This window comes from Grammomys surdaster, unplaced genomic scaffold (genome assembly GCF_004785775.1).
Source record: "Grammomys surdaster isolate TR1022 unplaced genomic scaffold, NIH_TR_1.0 229, whole genome shotgun sequence".
In the NCBI taxonomy this organism is placed as follows: Eukaryota; Metazoa; Chordata; class Mammalia; order Rodentia; family Muridae; genus Grammomys; species Grammomys surdaster.
Window position 1 is genome coordinate 4,395,537 of NW_021604674.1, and position 16,287 is coordinate 4,411,823.

At 38.9% G+C, this 16,287-nt stretch overlaps 1 protein-coding gene and 1 pseudogene across 1 annotated transcript in view; both read left to right on the forward strand.

The window, feature by feature from the left end:
• The window catches only part of LOC114626150 (cytochrome P450 2C55), a 30,416-nt gene extending 24,916 nt beyond the window's left edge, over nucleotides 1-5,500 (forward strand). The window contains exons 7-9 of the mRNA XM_028773496.1: nucleotides 818-1,005; nucleotides 2,637-2,778; nucleotides 5,137-5,500. Of these exons, the coding sequence (XP_028629329.1) occupies nucleotides 818-1,005; nucleotides 2,637-2,778; nucleotides 5,137-5,318 (512 nt within the window). The 3' untranslated portion in view covers nucleotides 5,319-5,500. The remainder of the gene's footprint in view (nucleotides 1-817; nucleotides 1,006-2,636; nucleotides 2,779-5,136) is intronic.
• An 8,927-nt stretch (nucleotides 5,501-14,427) lies between these two features.
• LOC114626148 overlaps nucleotides 14,428-16,287 on the forward strand; it is a 30,000-nt pseudogene continuing 28,140 nt past the window's right edge.

The following is a 16,287-nucleotide window of genomic DNA, read 5'->3' on the forward strand; positions in this document are numbered from 1 at the left end:
TCTGTCTGTCTGTCTGTCTGTCTGTCTGTGTAAACATGTATATGCATGTCTTTCAATATTTTGTGTAAAGTGGTCATAGGAATGTATTTCATCTCTACTGTAAAACTACTCAGAAATTGTATAATTAAACAATAGAAATAGTTATTATATACAAATATGAACAGAAACTACAGACAAAACTTCTAGAATGTTTCAAAGTGAATGCCTTTGGAAAATTTAAAGATGAAAAAAAAAGGATTGTAAGTTTCACATATGCACAAACATTTAGTATTTAATTAGAAATGTTTATTATTTATTTTATATGTATGGGTGTTTTGCTTACACATATGTCTGTGAACCATGCGCATGTCTGGTTCTCATAGGGACCAGAAGAAGGTATTGATTCTAGGACTGGAGTTATAGACATCTGTGGGCTACCTGTGGGTGCTAGGCATTAAATCTAGACCTTTGGAGGAGAAACCAGTGCTCTTCACCACTAAAATAACCTTCCAGCTCCACGATTCAAGTGTAAAGCATTGATATTATTTAGATGTTAAATTAATTCTTATTTTGTGTTTTTCCCAGTGAGACAGTAATTATTAGAATTCACATGTACATATTGAAACATTTCATCATTTCTATGTGTTGATTATTCTATACAATAATGTACCTCTTTTCACAGATTAACCTTAATGCCTAAGTTGTGGGGGGAATTTGTGTGTTATAAAATAATAATTGTCTAATTCTAAATATGCATGTGTCCTGATACCTTTATCACACTTCATATAGATTTGAATTCCTATGACAAATGTACCCTTTCTTAATTGTGTTCTATTAGCTAAAGTCCAGGAAGAGATTGATCATGTGATTGGCAGACACAGGAGTCCTTGCATGCAGGACAGGACCCACATGCCCTACACAGATGCAATGGTGCACGAGATCCAGAGATACATTGACCTTGTTCCCAACAATGTGCCCCGTGCAGCTACTTGTAATGTGAAATTCAGAAATTATGTAATTCCCAAGGTAAGCTTATTCCTTTGACACTGTATGTTAGTTATCTTGTAGTCTCTGAATTAAAAATATGATTCTAAGTCTACACCAACACAAAATGAGAAAGGCCGAATTCACCTTTTTACTATTGTATAGTGACCATCTTCATCTCTTTTTTTTCTGATTTTGTCTTAAAATATATTTTATCTAATTATGGTTACTTCTGCTTTATTTGGATTCCACTGCCTATATCAACCTGCTTCATCTCTTTCAGTTTGTATACATCCATATAACTGAATTAAACTAACAATATGGCTATTATTTTTGTCTGTCTTTTTAGTTGCTTGTTTTTTTTTTTAAATTTTAACATTGAGTCTCTTGTGGTGTGTTTCTTTTTAATTTGAGAATTTCATCTTTTCAGAATTAGGCAATCATTGATAAACATTGGTTTCCAAGTGTCATTTTTGGTCTAATTATAGCTTTTTTATTTCTCTTTTAAATGTTCTTCAGTGGCAATGTGATTTACTCAACAACTGTGTTTTGATTCCTTATTTTTTTTTTGTGAATATCTATTGTATATTTTTGCCTTGTATAAGAAAACCTATTTTAATAAATGAAATAACTAAGAAAAAATTAAACAAACATACTTTGATTTCTACAAGCTGTGTTGAAGTGGCAACTTAACATGCTGTTAAAGTTAAAAAAGACATAAATAAATAGCAACAAAAAAGGAAAAAGAAAATAATAAAAACTCTGTATGTATACTCTAGCCTATCCTACTTTTAATATTTGAGTCAATGTCTCACCATATTTCTGATGTGGTTCTAAGTCATTTGAGCTCACATGATTCCTCTATGTCATCTCCCAGTGCTAACCTACAGACATGTGCCACCATACTCATCTGTACTTTGAAAATTTATCCTTCCTGCATTTCTTTTTCTTTCTTTTTAGTGCTGGGGGTTGAACTCAGGGTCTTGCACATGTCAACCATGTGTTATTGCACTGAATTATGACCCCATGATTTGATTTTGATACCATATCTTCCATTTTCTTATACTGACTACATTTGAACATATATAAACAATTATTTTTTACTCATTTTAGGTCATTCATAGTAAGGAGATGAATGATTTGCATTTTATTCTTTTACAATGTTAGAGACTGTTGAATCATTCTGTGAGTTATTGTCACTTGTGAGCTCCATACATTCTCATGTTTCTCTTATAAGCTGATATCTCTTTCACTTTGAAGAACTCCCTTGAATTTTATTTCGGTCTGGTGGAGAGATAGTTTCTTTTTTGGGGGGAAACTTTATTGATCCCTCACTTTTAAAGAGATACTTTCAATGGCTATAGTCTTCTTTTTTATCGTTCCATGAATGAGAATTTCTAAGACAATGTGGAAAAGCAGCCATGATAACACCACGTTTCTTTCATTGTTAAGCTTTACATTTATTTAGTGTGTGTGTGTGTGTGTGTGTGTGTGTGTGTGTTTGTGTGTATAGGTCAGAGGACCACGTGTTTGAGTTAGTTCTCTCCTGCCACCTTCTGGGATCTGGGGATTAGACTCAAGTTGTCAGGCTTGCATGCAAGTGCCTTTACCCTCAGAGTCAACTTGTTAACCCTTCCCTCATTAAATAACATACTTTTATGTGTTATTTTCAGGGTACAGACTTAATAACATCCTTGACTTCTGTGCTCCATGATGACAAAGAATTTCCCAACCCAGAAGTATTTGACCCTGGCCATTTTCTGGATGAGCATGGGAATTTTAAGAGGAGTGACTATTTCATGCCTTTCTCAGCAGGTAAATAAGATGTATTTCTATTTGTACTTCAGGTATAAGACAGGCACTATGTTGTTTTGGGTAATCCAGGATGCCTGAACTCAAGATTTTGTCTAAGCTGTCTGAATGTTTGGCACGACAGACATTTGCTGTCGGGCCTGATTCCATAAGATACAACTTTGAGATACAATGGATCATCTAGGATGTCATCAAGGATGGGTGCTTTTGCTCTTTGTCTTTCCTCAGGAGCAATTTTTCCAATGTCCATGCATATTCCTTGACTGTGACACATCCTCATTAGTGGGACTTTGAGAACATCCAGCCTATTTTTTGAATCTGGAAAGCTAGAATATAGGTCATTTGAAATTTGCTTCTGCATATACTTCTATCCTTCCTATGCAGTTCTCATGGAAGTGAACTGCATTTACTTTTCTCAGCTGCATGAGAAAAGTATCTCAATCCATTCTTAGACAGCTCTGGGAACCCAAGTGCTTTAGGGAATATAATAGAGACTAGGCTCTGAGGAAACTTACTTCTGAGTTTGGGAAGCTGGTAGTCAACAGGGCACTGTAATCCAATTGGATTAGTGCTGTGAGAGAGGCAAGCTTGGGTTCCTGGGGAAGTCAGGAGGGAGATTACTCACCTCCTGCTCTTTCATACCCACAGGACTATTCTGACAGGGCAGTGGAAAGTTGGCTAACTCACAGGGAGCAAAGAAATAAGACAATAAGAGGAGGGAGGGAACTGTTCCAGAAGTACAAAGTACAGAAGCAGACATGTTCTGCTGTTAGAACTTGACAGGAATGAAGGCTGAGAAAGACCTTGGGCATGTGGAAAGACACTCAGTGGTGTTCCCAGAGCCTCTGGAGTTTTCTTTACCTTGGATGTTCAGTCTCACTGTTCCATTCTGTGCTGAGTCTCTGCACACATAGTCACATTCATTTTTGGCATGTGGTTTTATGACTTTGATGTGGGTCTGCATTGTACATTCTCATATGTGACAGACTGAGCCCTTCCTTTAAACAAACTTATATCTGGGAAAGGAGGAAAAGATGACACAGCACAATGTTCAAGTGGCCCATGTTGCTGGAGAAGCAGGAATAGAGAGGAAGCCTTGGGGATCAGTATCTCTTATCTCAGGAGACTATGTAGTATCATAAAGAAATGGCACTTTGAGTAGTATATTGAATAGATAGGGAGATCGTGGGAAACCTTGTCTTGTCCCAGATTTTAGTGGGACAGCTTCTAGTTTCTCTCCATTTAATTTGATATTGGCTGTTGGTTTGCCATATACTGCTTTTGTTATGTTTATGTATGTGCTTTGAATTCCTGATCTCTCCAGGATTTTTAATATGAAAGGCTGTTGTATTTTGTTGAAGGCTTTTACAACATCTAATGAGATGATCATGATTTTTTCCTTGAGTTTGTTTATATAGTGCATTCATTGACAGATTTCTGTATATTGAACCATCCCTACAACCCTGGGATGAAGCCTACTTGATCACGGTGCACATATGTAGCAGTGGTCTGCCTGGTCTGGCCTCAGTGTGAGAAGTTTCACTTAATTCTCTAGAGCCTTGAGACCCCAGTGAAGGGGGAGGTCTAGTGGGGAGGACAGTGTCTTGGGGAAGAAGGAATGGGAAGAGGAACTGTTGGAGGGGGGGACTGAAGGGTGGCAATGACTAAAATGTAAATGAATAAAATAATTTGAATTAAGAAAAAGATATGGCACAGACTGTGGTCCTTGTGGAAAGTATCTGAGACAATTGTTGAGGCTTGAAGCTTTCCTCATAGCATTGCAGCATGGGGAAGTAAGCTACGAATGGAGCTGAGGAGGGTTGAGCCTGGCATTGAATATCAGACAAGAAAGAAATTGTGAATGTCCAGGCTAAATCGTTTCCATCTTGTCTCTGGGCAGATTCAGGGGATACATTTAAAGTGAAGAAGTCATAGATATGGACAGGTAAATTTGAAATACTCTGAATATAAACATATTTTGTGGCTCTTTATTATCCCATAGGCAAAAATAGAAAATAGTATATGAATCACATTAATACTCCCCCTAGAGCCACTAAAACAGTGAAATAAATGGGTTTCTAGAAGATTGGTGTCAATTTAAAAGCTCAAAGGGAAGTTATACTATATAAATTGTTAGTAGAGCTTATAATAAATATTTACTAATGATAGGTACCTGTTAAAATCAGATATTAAGTAGACAACATTTGTGCCCACGGTTGTGTTCATCTCTGTTTAAAAGTCCTTGTATTCTTTCTGTATTTGACCCATCCACCATTAAGAATCAAACTTAACTGACTACATTTACAATAGTTTGGAACCTGCTTTAAGGAGGGAAACCTCTGTGTTGTTTTTGTTTTTCAGGAAAGCGAATGTGTGTGGGAGAGGCCCTGGCTCGCATGGAGCTGTTTCTGCTTCTGACCACTATTGTACAGAATTTTAACCTGAAATCTTTCGTTGATATAAAGGACATTGACACTACCCCATTGACAAATACATTTGGCTGTGTACCACCTTCATACCAGCTGTACTTCATTCCTCGTTAAAGCAGAACACATATGCTGCTGCTGGTGTCTGTGACTTCTCAGGGGTCACTTCCCACATCCTTCCCACTGTTAGGGATATCTCTCTCATTTCTCCTCTCACATCTCTTCATTCTCCCACAATCCATTGAACATTTACCTTTCTTAAGTAGGTTTCCCTGAGTTATCATGCAAATCTGTCCACTGTCCCCTTGAGTCTGTAGCACTTGTATTGACTGTGCACTGTACTAAGACATGTGCTGGGTTATTAATATGAGTGTAATACAGAAGAGTTCAACTGAGAGTCATCTTTGCTCTGGTTGATTCAAAATAAATGGAATTATTAATTAAAAGTTCATGTCATTGTTCTGGGTCAAGGTGTCGGTTTCTGATAATACTAGATCATCACCACGACTAATCTTTAATATCCTGCTGTTGCCCAGACAATGTCTTCACATGTTGTATCATTGTGACAAAGCTTTAATCAACAATGAGGCATCAAAATCTCACAATATGTCCCTGTGAATCCTCTACTTGTGCAGTTCCAGTGGTTGTTGTTTCTTCCATCCACACAGACCTCCATGGAGATGTGGTTGACTAGAACATCATCAAAATTGAGTTCATAGTGGTCTCCAAGGAATCCTAGTGCACAACTAGAGAAGTAACCCCCAAGAACATCCTGACACATGGCACCATGTAGATATGGCTGGGATCCACATTCATCATTTTCCAACCCACAGTTCACATCAGAATACTCTTGACAGACACATGTGTATACTCCTATCTCATTGAGGCATATAGCCTCATCCATGAAGGGACCACAAACGCTTTCATCCACTTCCAAGTCAGAATATTTGTTTTTGTATCCAGGCACATAGAAGCAGGAGTAGTAAGTCATTGATTCCATCCTGGCACACAGCCGCATTTTGGTAAATTCTGGAAGCACACTCATTGTGATCTGTCTCACAGGCCCTTCCAGCATATCCAGCAGGGCATATACAAATATGGTGCTCACAGTATTTGTGGGATGGCAAACCATACTGAGAAGCTTGGTAGACAGAGCAGGTCTGAGACTGCAGAGACTCAGAGTGAGATGCCTCCCCACTCCCTGCTAGATTCCTGGCCTTGAAGATGTGCCACATTTCCACTTAAAGAAACATGATCTATAGTCACATAGACCCAGAACAGAGTTCTCTATGCTGTGAAATGCCTAGAGGCCCTGAGGGTCTAGTCAATAAGCTCCTTTTCTCAGATATTCCTCCCTGCAAAAGGTATTTAATCTTGAGTCCAACCTGAGATGTTGGTATGCATCCATTTTCCACGATGAACTGTCAATAATTAGTTTAGAACTATGGACTGTCTCTTTTATTAAGAATTACCATTGGGAACGTTGAGAGGGCTTTCAATAGTTGAAAGCCTCTGGAGAAGGCATCTCTGTGCTTTCAGCCACAACCACAGCCAACCTAAGGACAATCACCTCTGAGCTAAGCTAGAGCTTCCATTCTCACTCCAGGATAGACAACAACCTCAGCCTGCTGGCCCCAGACTCTGCCCCTGACTCTGCTAGACTCAAGGATGCCTAGGTGTCCAGGGTTTGCGATCCTTCAGTCCCAGCCTCCTTGAGGGCTCATGGACCCTCAATACTTGGTTCCCAACTCCTCTGATGACTGTGTCTCTTGGGTTCTGGGAACCCCAATTCAGCTTCCTCCATCCAATACTGCATTTTCACAACCCATAGAGTGGTGCCTCAGTGCTTCTTCTAAAGCCTAGCACCATTCCTGCGATGTTGGGGAAACAGTCAAGCTCTCCACATTTAGCCTTCCCAATGACCTTGTGCAGCAGCGGGGCAAAACAGACCCACAGTCTTTATGACAGGTGCCTCCATGTTGATAGGTGTTTCCTCCCCAGGAATTAGTAGCAATTTCACAGTTCAGCCCTTTGCACCAAGGAGGACATTGACACAGGAAGCCCTTTTCTTCTGGGGCATTCACACAAGTGGAAATTCCTTGGCAGGGACTGGAGAAGCAAGGGTCTTTTAGACCAGCGCAGTCTTTATCCAAATTATTGGTTGTGTCTAAGCAATGATTGCTGTCTTGTGGAAAACCCTTGTGCATAGAATTGCTTTGGCAAGAATTTAACAGACACTTGGTATAGTTTTTATGGCAAAATGAATCTTGACATGTCAAGTCACTGCAGGACTAGGTAAATCCTCTCCTGCTGAGGACAATCAAGACAGCTCAGATAGGGAAGCAAGAACCAGAGGCAGGGAAGAGAATCAAGGTAAGCCCCCTCTTCAGTTGTTGACAACACTATATACCTGCTTTATATGTTCCTGTGTATGTTTTGGTCCAGCCTTTGCATGCTCATTGGTTTCCTCTGGGAGCCCCCAATGGTACAAGTTACTTCAATATAATGGTCTTCTTATGGAGACCCTAACCCCTTAGGGTTCCTCAACCCGCCCAGACCTCTTCTATAATAATTCCAAAACTCAGTCTAGTGTTTGGTTGTGGCTCTCTGCTTTTGTTTTATTTTGGAGCCTCTCAGAGTGCAATTATGTTAGACTCCTGTCTGCAAGCATAAAAGTGTACCATCAAGAGTGTCAGGGATCAGTTCTTGCCCAGAGGATGGATATCAAGTTGAGCCAGTCATTGGTTGACCATTCTCCTAGTCTCTATGACATCTTTGTCCCTATACTTCTTGTATGTGGGACAAATTTTGTGTCAAAGATTTTGTGGGTGGGCTGTTGTTCTTATCCCTCCACTGGGAGTCCTGTTGGCTATAGGAGGTGGCCACTTTGGTTTACATATTCCCCACTACTAGGAGTCTCATCTGAAGCCATCCTCATAGACACCATGGAGCCTCCCCCATCCCAGGTCTCTGGTACCTCCTAGAGATGCCCCCATCCCCACTCTACCTCCCTTGCCAATTTCTGTTCATTCTCCTGATCCTCTCTCTTTGGGTCTACTTATATCAGATCCATTCCATAACCCACTGTTGTAATCCTCTCTCCCACCCAGTTCCCTCACTCCATCTACTTAAGATAACTATTTTATTTTTCCTTCTGAGTGAGATTCACACATATTCCCTTGGATTCTACTTCTTATTTAGCTTCTTTGGATGTGTGGATTGTATCATGGGTATTCTTTTTTTTTATGGCTACTCTCCAATTGTAAGTGAGTACATACCATGTGTGTTCTTTTGAGTTTGTGGTATCTCACCCAGGATGATATTTTCTAGGTCTATCCATTTGCCTGCAAATTTCATGATGCCCTTGTTTTAGTAGGTTTGTAGTGTTCAATTATGTAAATGCATCACATTTTCTGTATCCATTCTTCATTTGAGGGGCATCTGGGTTGTTTCTAGTTTCTGGATATTACAAATAAAGCTGCTATGAACATAGTGGAGGAAATGATCTTGTGGTACAGTGGAACATCTTCTTGGTATATGCTGGATCTTGAGGTAGAACTAGTCCCAATTTTCTGAGAAACTTCCAAATTGATTCCCAGGGTGGTTGTACAAGTATGCCCATCCACCAGCAATGGCGCAGCCTTCTCCTAGCTTCATATCTTCGCTATCATATGCTGTTACTTGAATTTTTGATCTTAGCCATTCTTATGCATGTAAGGTGGAATCTCAGAGTCACTTTTGATTTGTTTTTCCCTGATGACTATGGACATGGAAAACTTCTTTAAGTGTTTCTTGGCCATTAGAGTCTTCTGCTGAGAATTCTCTGTTTAGCTCTGTATAACATTTAGTAAAAAATCATTTATTTGGAATTAACTAAAATGATTCATGTTGATCACATTTAATAATGTATTTACAAAATTCTAGTTTTTGTTCAGCATTGTCATTGATGATGGTGAAATTTATATCCTAGAGATCCTTAGATCCTTATGACTGTTAAGTATTTTTTCTTGCTTGTGTCTGTAAAATACTATGGTAGTTGCATGCTTTTTTCCAATGAATAATATACTTCTTTCTCCATTGTATAGGCTGCTTTTCTTGGTGTGTGATCAAATATTTGATATGAAGCAACTTAAGTGATGAGGTCTTTGAGTTACAATTTGATAGACTAATGTCATCTTGGAGGAGAGTACATGTGGCTTCCTACATCTGAGTAGAACAGGAAATATAGAGCAGACAGGAAGTGGGGCAAAGAACAAAATCGTAAATGCCAATCCACAGTCCTCTAATTTTTCAGGAAAGCTTTACAGCTTAATTCTCACAGAATTCTAAAACACTGTTAGCAGCTATGGACTAGGGTTCAAACACATAAGTTTATGAAGTATATAGTATAGAAAACAGACATGAAGAATACTTTCCCATTCTAACAATCTTTCCTACCTTGGTCCCCATAATCATGGCTGTCTCATAATTCAAAATTCATTCATTGAAACTCACAAAATTCTTGCAGATTTGTATAGTCTATAGTCTATACAGTGTTCAGTAGTCCAAAGTCTAAAATCTCTTCTGATACTAAAGGCAATCTGTTAACAGAAACTCTGTAAGATAAAAGCCCAGTTACATGCTTCTGATATGGCATGAAGAACAGTAAATATTTCCACTCCAAAAGGGAGGAATGGCAGCAGAGAAGGGAAAGAAGAGAACAAAGCAAGAATGAAATCCAGTAGGATATCAAAAATTTCTGCAACTCAATGTCCAACATCTGGGGCTCAGGATGGAATCAGTTTTTGACAGCTTAGGGTAGCCACAAACATTCATGTCTGTCTTCTACATTGTCTGTTATCACTCTCATGACTCATCTACATACTTATGTTTAGAGCCTTTTACAGCAAATGTCCCAAAGTATTGGCATTTCCAACAGCATTATGTCTTCCTTACTACATGTGGTTCTCCTTCTCAGTTTAATATAATGGTGTCCTTATTATTTAGTGTATAGAATTCTATTCTAACACACATTACTTTGTGTGAGAAGTTGTTTGGCACCTTATGACAAGCCTGTGTGACTCCATAACTCTGTATTTCATGCCTCTAAGGCTAGTACCATGTAAGTCAAGTCACCAGGTTCTGTCAGTAGATCAAGATGAACTACAGGCATTCTTGGGTCACATATGCAGTGGCATCATTGTTCTCCTGAGGTTCACCATGAGAAAATGCTTCAAAAGTGAGCTTTTTGAGATGAAAACTATTGCAAAAATCTCAGTTTAAATTCCCTCATTTCATGTGAAATCGTATTCTTATAATTTATTATCTACTATGGATTGTGTCTTATTCCCAATGAATCTTTCTTATTGTCTCAATGCAGAGGTCCTAGATTATAATTTGTGGTGGCAATATCTTTTCTGATTACAGTCTACTAGTTGTAGGAGGAGCTAAGGTGGGAGGAGTAAGGAGAGGAAGAGAAGTAAGGAGGAGAGGGGGAGAAGGAAGGAGAGGAGCTAGATGAGTGGAACAAGAGAGGGGAACATGGAGGTGGATATTCATATGTCTTTAGCAATCAAAGGTAGTTGGTATATCTAGGTTGGGTATTGGGTTATACTTCTGATTGTATGGGCATTTTGTTACCGATCATTACCAAATATATAAGCTTTTGGATAATTTAAGCTTTAGAATCTCATTTTCCTACTGGACCCGCATGGATGGCAGGATGGTCTGTGCAATGCCTAGCCTTTCGGAGACAGTGTGGAAGATTGGCAGAGCCATCTCCCACGCTGACCTCTCGTGGGTGGCAGGGCTGGTGTTTCTGGCTGGTTGTTTCTAACTGCGGTGTGCACATGGCCTCTGGCTGAAAAACATGGAGGCTGAGTTAGACAGAGCCACCGCAGCTTAGATAGTCGGTTTGACCAGTGGCTGATTTTAACTATTTACCTCAACACTAGTAGTGTCACCCATCAAATACAGGTTATGTTAAACTTGTTCCCACTCTTTCTCCACAAAACAAAATGTTTTCATATAGTTCTATCCCATGTGTTGTTCTCTTTCACCTCAGACCTAGATAAGAACAGTGATCAGCAAGCATGCCACAAATAAAATACTTTCCTGTTATTGGACTGTGGCATGAGTGAGGTCATGGGTCCTGTTGGATTGAATTAAGTGTGCCATGTCTGCCACACCAAGGGGCTGGGGCCCCTGCTCATAGAGGCAGAGTAGTGGGAATTTGACTGTGTTCACTCCAGGCAGCACAGGGCTGTAGCTATGTGAAAGGAGCCAGGGGCCCAGGAGGAAGGCTGAACTCCTCCCACCCGTGGAAGGTCTCTGTGGTTCCAGGCCTACTTGACCAGGTACCCAATTGCCTCTCACAGCTCACTGCCCCACATCTTGTCTTGACATTTCCTTTAGTAAACAAATTAGTTCATTACTTTGAATCCAATCTTACTCAAGTTCTTATGAAATAGGCAGAATGTAGCTATATTCTCTGCCCAAATGAGACAACAATGTTATTCACTCACTGATTATTGGATTTTAACCCAGAAGCTTGATTTACCCAAGATTCACTCACAGACCACATAAAGCTCATGAAGAAGGAAGACCAAGTTGGGGTGCTTCGGTCCTTCTTAGGAGTAACAAAATACTCAAGGGAGCAAATATGGAGACAAAGTGTAGGACAGAAACTGAAGGAGGGGCCGTCTGGAGACCATTCCACCTGGGTATCCATCCCATGTGCAGTCACCAAAGGTAGACGCTGATGTGGATGTCAGGAAGTACATGCTGACAGGAGCCTGATATAGCTGTTTCCTTAGAGGTCTGCAAGAGTCTGACATATTCAGAGGAAGATGTTGACAGCTAACCATTGAACTGATCAAGGGGTTCCCAATGGAGGAGTTAGAGTGAAGACAGGAGTTGAAAGGGTTTGTGACCCCACTAGGAAAGCACCATACCAACCAACCAGAGCCCCCAGGGTCTAAACCACTTGCCTGGGAGCACTTAGGGAGGGACCCAGCTGTATATGCAAGGGAGGATGATCTTGTCAGGTATAGGTGGGAGAGGAGATCCTTGGCCCCCTGAAGGCTGGATGCCGTGTGTGTGGGAATTCGAGGTTGGGGAGGTTGGAGTGGGTGGGTAGGTGGGGGGCACATCCTCATAGAAGCAGGTGGGCTGATTGGATAGGGGGTTCCTGGGTGAGAAAGGAGGAAATGGGATAAGGGGATAACATCTAAAATGTAAATAAAATATCCAATTAAAAAATTGAAAAAAATGGAAAAAAAAAGAAGTGTTTCAGCTCACTATATAGGGAAAGGTGATGCTTGATGACAAGAGTGTCTTACTGGAAGACCTCCAATTTCCACACTTTGTTGGAACAGAAATCAGACAGCAATAGTAGATCCAGGCTATTAACCCTCACCTCTTTCTCAAGTACCCTTAAGAAAGTAACCTTTTCCTTAGAAAACATTCTACTTCCTAAAGAATTCCTAGTTCTTCAAAACTATGCTTCCAAGAAAACCATGTATTCAAATACATGAGCCCATGGGGGTCTTTTATATTTGAGGTACAACACTCACCTTCTATTGCACCCAGTTGTTCTGCTCTTGAGTTTGCTTTCTATTGTGTAATATTTAATTTTGTTTGTGAAAATGACATAATTAAAATATCTTAAGTAACATTTGAAACCTATGATTTTCCAAGTTGTTGTAACCAAGTTCTCTAAGTTTCAGTCTTTTTGCATTATTGGGAACAAAACTTTTTTATTTTAATTTTTTTGTTTGTGAGAATATCCTACTGTATTAACTTTGAGGTAATATAAGATATGTATTTAATGTGGTACTTCTGGCATTATAATAAGAGCAGAGGAAGTATAATAGGGTAGTTTCTATTGTGGTATATGATTTAGTTGATGCAATTATTCTGATCTGTAATTAACATGAATAGCAGTGGTTATCAGATCTAATTGAAATAGTCTCTCAAAATCTAGGAGCTGTGTTCAAATAATAGGTTTCCTGACAGAATGTCCCTTTTCATATTTGAAATATAAAATGTTATCCTTTGAATTACTGTTGATATGTAGGTGAGGGTAGGTAAAATATAAGGCTAGCTTCTCTGATTGGGCAATGAAAAAGGAAGGCAGGGCTGAGAGTTTTAGAGAGAGAGAGAAAGAGAGAGAGAGAGAGGAGAGACAGGACAGGGGAGAGACAGGAGAGGACAGAGAAAGATGAAGGAAGAGGATGAATTGCTTCCAAGTGGCTTGAAATAGCTACAGGTAGCTATGAATATAATTTAAGAGCAATAGCGTAATGTAGGACAATTTGTCAAATATAGGTGGGCATCTTGTATCAATATCAGTTGATTTTTGAATTCTTCGAGTGGGCATTTCGTGAGTTGAGATTTTACTGTTATGAATCTGACTGATAAATTACCAGTCTCTGGAGTTTTGCTTTTACTGGGTTATGGGGATTTGTGACAGTAAGCCACAGGGTTCAGATGGCTGGGAAGATACCAGTGGTTTGGAGACAGGTGAACTGTGAGAAGTTGGACAGACTGCTGCATGAGGACAGGAGAGTAGCCAGCATTAGCATGGACTGATTTTTTTAAAAAAATAATTACACATTACATTATCATCTATGTTCCTATCTTAAAATTTATCTTATGATTAAAATTATACTCATTAGTTTAATTAAAAGCTTGTTGTATTATCATTCACAGTATATGCTGCTTGATATTTTATGTTAGTGTCTTTGTAATGTTAGCATATTATTTGAAAACTCATTTTTTTTGTATTATTGTGAAAGAATAGTTAATGTTTTATACAATATAAAATTTCTTTTTGTTTGGCAGTTATGTAAAATAGTAAACTTCTCTAATATTATAAGTTCTCAAGTGCTCATTAACTTGAGAATTCAGAATTTTCCCAACTTTCCAGTTTTCTATCATGAAGTACCTTTATTGTTTCTTTTTCAATTGCAGCTTCATATCAGAAAACCTTTTCACCTTAATTTTTCAAACCCAACCCATTATAATTAAGCCACAATCTACAGAATACCTTGTGGTATAAATGAGAGCAAAGGAGCCAGTACTTTCCTTTAATCACTATATTGGAACAAAGTCCACTGGGAGGAGAGATTAAGTGTTCTTTCTGGTTGGTCTGTTCTGAATCAGAGACTCACAGATGTGTTAACAGACTCCCTTACATAAGCTTTTGGTTGTGTGCACAGTCATATCTTAAGAAGAGAAGCGAGCAATGGTTCTAGGTGTGTTTCTGGGGCTTCTTCTCACATGTCTGCTTCTCCTTTCACTATGGAGGCAGAATTCTCAGAGAAGACACCTTCCTCCTGGCCCCACACCTCTCCCCATCATTGGAAATATTCTTCAGCTAGATCTTAAGAACATCAGTAAATCTCTGAGGAATGTAAGTATACATGTGGTTTTCCCAGCAGCACTCAAAGGGAAGTAAATGGGCCAATGTTTAAATGAAAAATATGGCTAGGCATGCCCTATACAATAGAGGATAGGAAACTTTTAACCTAAGCTAGATGGGCTAGTCATGCTAATCATGTCATTGTCTGAAATTATAATATTAGGTAACGTTGTGTGGCTAGTTAAACATTAGAGGCTGTTTAGTAGAGTGAAAATCACGGTTGGTGCGGCAAAGTTGCTGTTTTTCCTTCTTAATACCTATAGTTAATGGCTGAAGGAAAAACAAATGAACTAGTTAGAGATTTCCTTCACCTTTCTTAGCCATGTATTGTACATAGAATGGGTAAACAAATAGATTTTCTGTGAAGAATTAATGTCCATCTGATATCCAGAAAATAGCTCTGTGTCTGAACTATATGAAAAAAAATGATAGGAACAAGTAGTCATTCATAGCTTAGTAGTTGCCATTAGAATTCTTTTCAGTCTGAACACACCCTTTTCTGGGAAGAAGGTTGTGGCATGTGTTAGAACTTGCTTCTGGAAAATGATGTACCTTCTAGGGATTTTCTCTTTGTTTGTAATGCTTGTAAACAGCAAAGCAGCCTGGGTGATGAAGACATCTTATTATCACTTAAAACACAGAGTAGCTAATGCTGGAGGTCCTTATTCAGGACTTCTATGAGTAGAGCTTGTAGGTAGTTGCTGAAACAGTCACCTGGGTATTAATTTCAAGGTGAAAAACAAAATAGACAGTGTTAAAATTTGTGATTTAAAAGAATATTGGGATTTCTAGCATTTAAAATTTAGCACAGCGGAAGATATATTGTGGTATTTCTGCTCTATATTTTATAATGTGATATAAATGTAAATGTAGATTTAATAGTTAACTCCAATCTGTTTACCAACTGGGTGGGCAATTATAGGCCATTCATAAATGAAAATTATTAGTATTACTCTAGTATTTATGTATCAAAGTAAAATATTGATGCAACATTCGGCAGATAATGTAAAATTTAGTGATAATATCTGTAGCAACAGCATACTGGAAGGAAATAACACTGACATCCTTGTTCTTTTAATTTTTTTCATGTGGTTAAGAGACTGCATTCAATGTTTCCCTTGGGATCTAAATTGCTTCCTATTTACATAGGACATAATAATGCTTCTATTTCTTTCTCTTTTTTTTGTTTTTGCTTTTGCAATTTTTTTTCTTATTTTATTTTTTAAAATCAAATTGTAATTTTTACTTATTCACACAGGGGTTATAAACACAAAAAGGCAGCACATGGGGAAGGGGATGACACCGGAGTGTGGGAGTGTGGATGTTCAGGGCGGGTATAGATATCTTTCAGAACAGAGTACCAGCTGGGTGAAGGTTCAGGGGACATGTCACTATGACTCTGCCTATGATTCACTTGTTGTTATCTAAGTTGGTATTATCTGCCAAGGTTATCTATTTACAAGGTCTATGACTACTCAGGCTGGTAAATTTCCACAAAAGCTGTCTGTTTACAATAGCTTATAGCCATCTGTTTCAGTGTTTTTCCACAGAGACCTAAGACTTGGTGTTAGTATACATGTATGACAGGCCTATCGCTGATTTTAGGCGTATGGCTGATGCTTGTATTTCTATTAAAGGCAAATATGGACTTATGTTCTCCAAGATACAGAATTACTAATTATA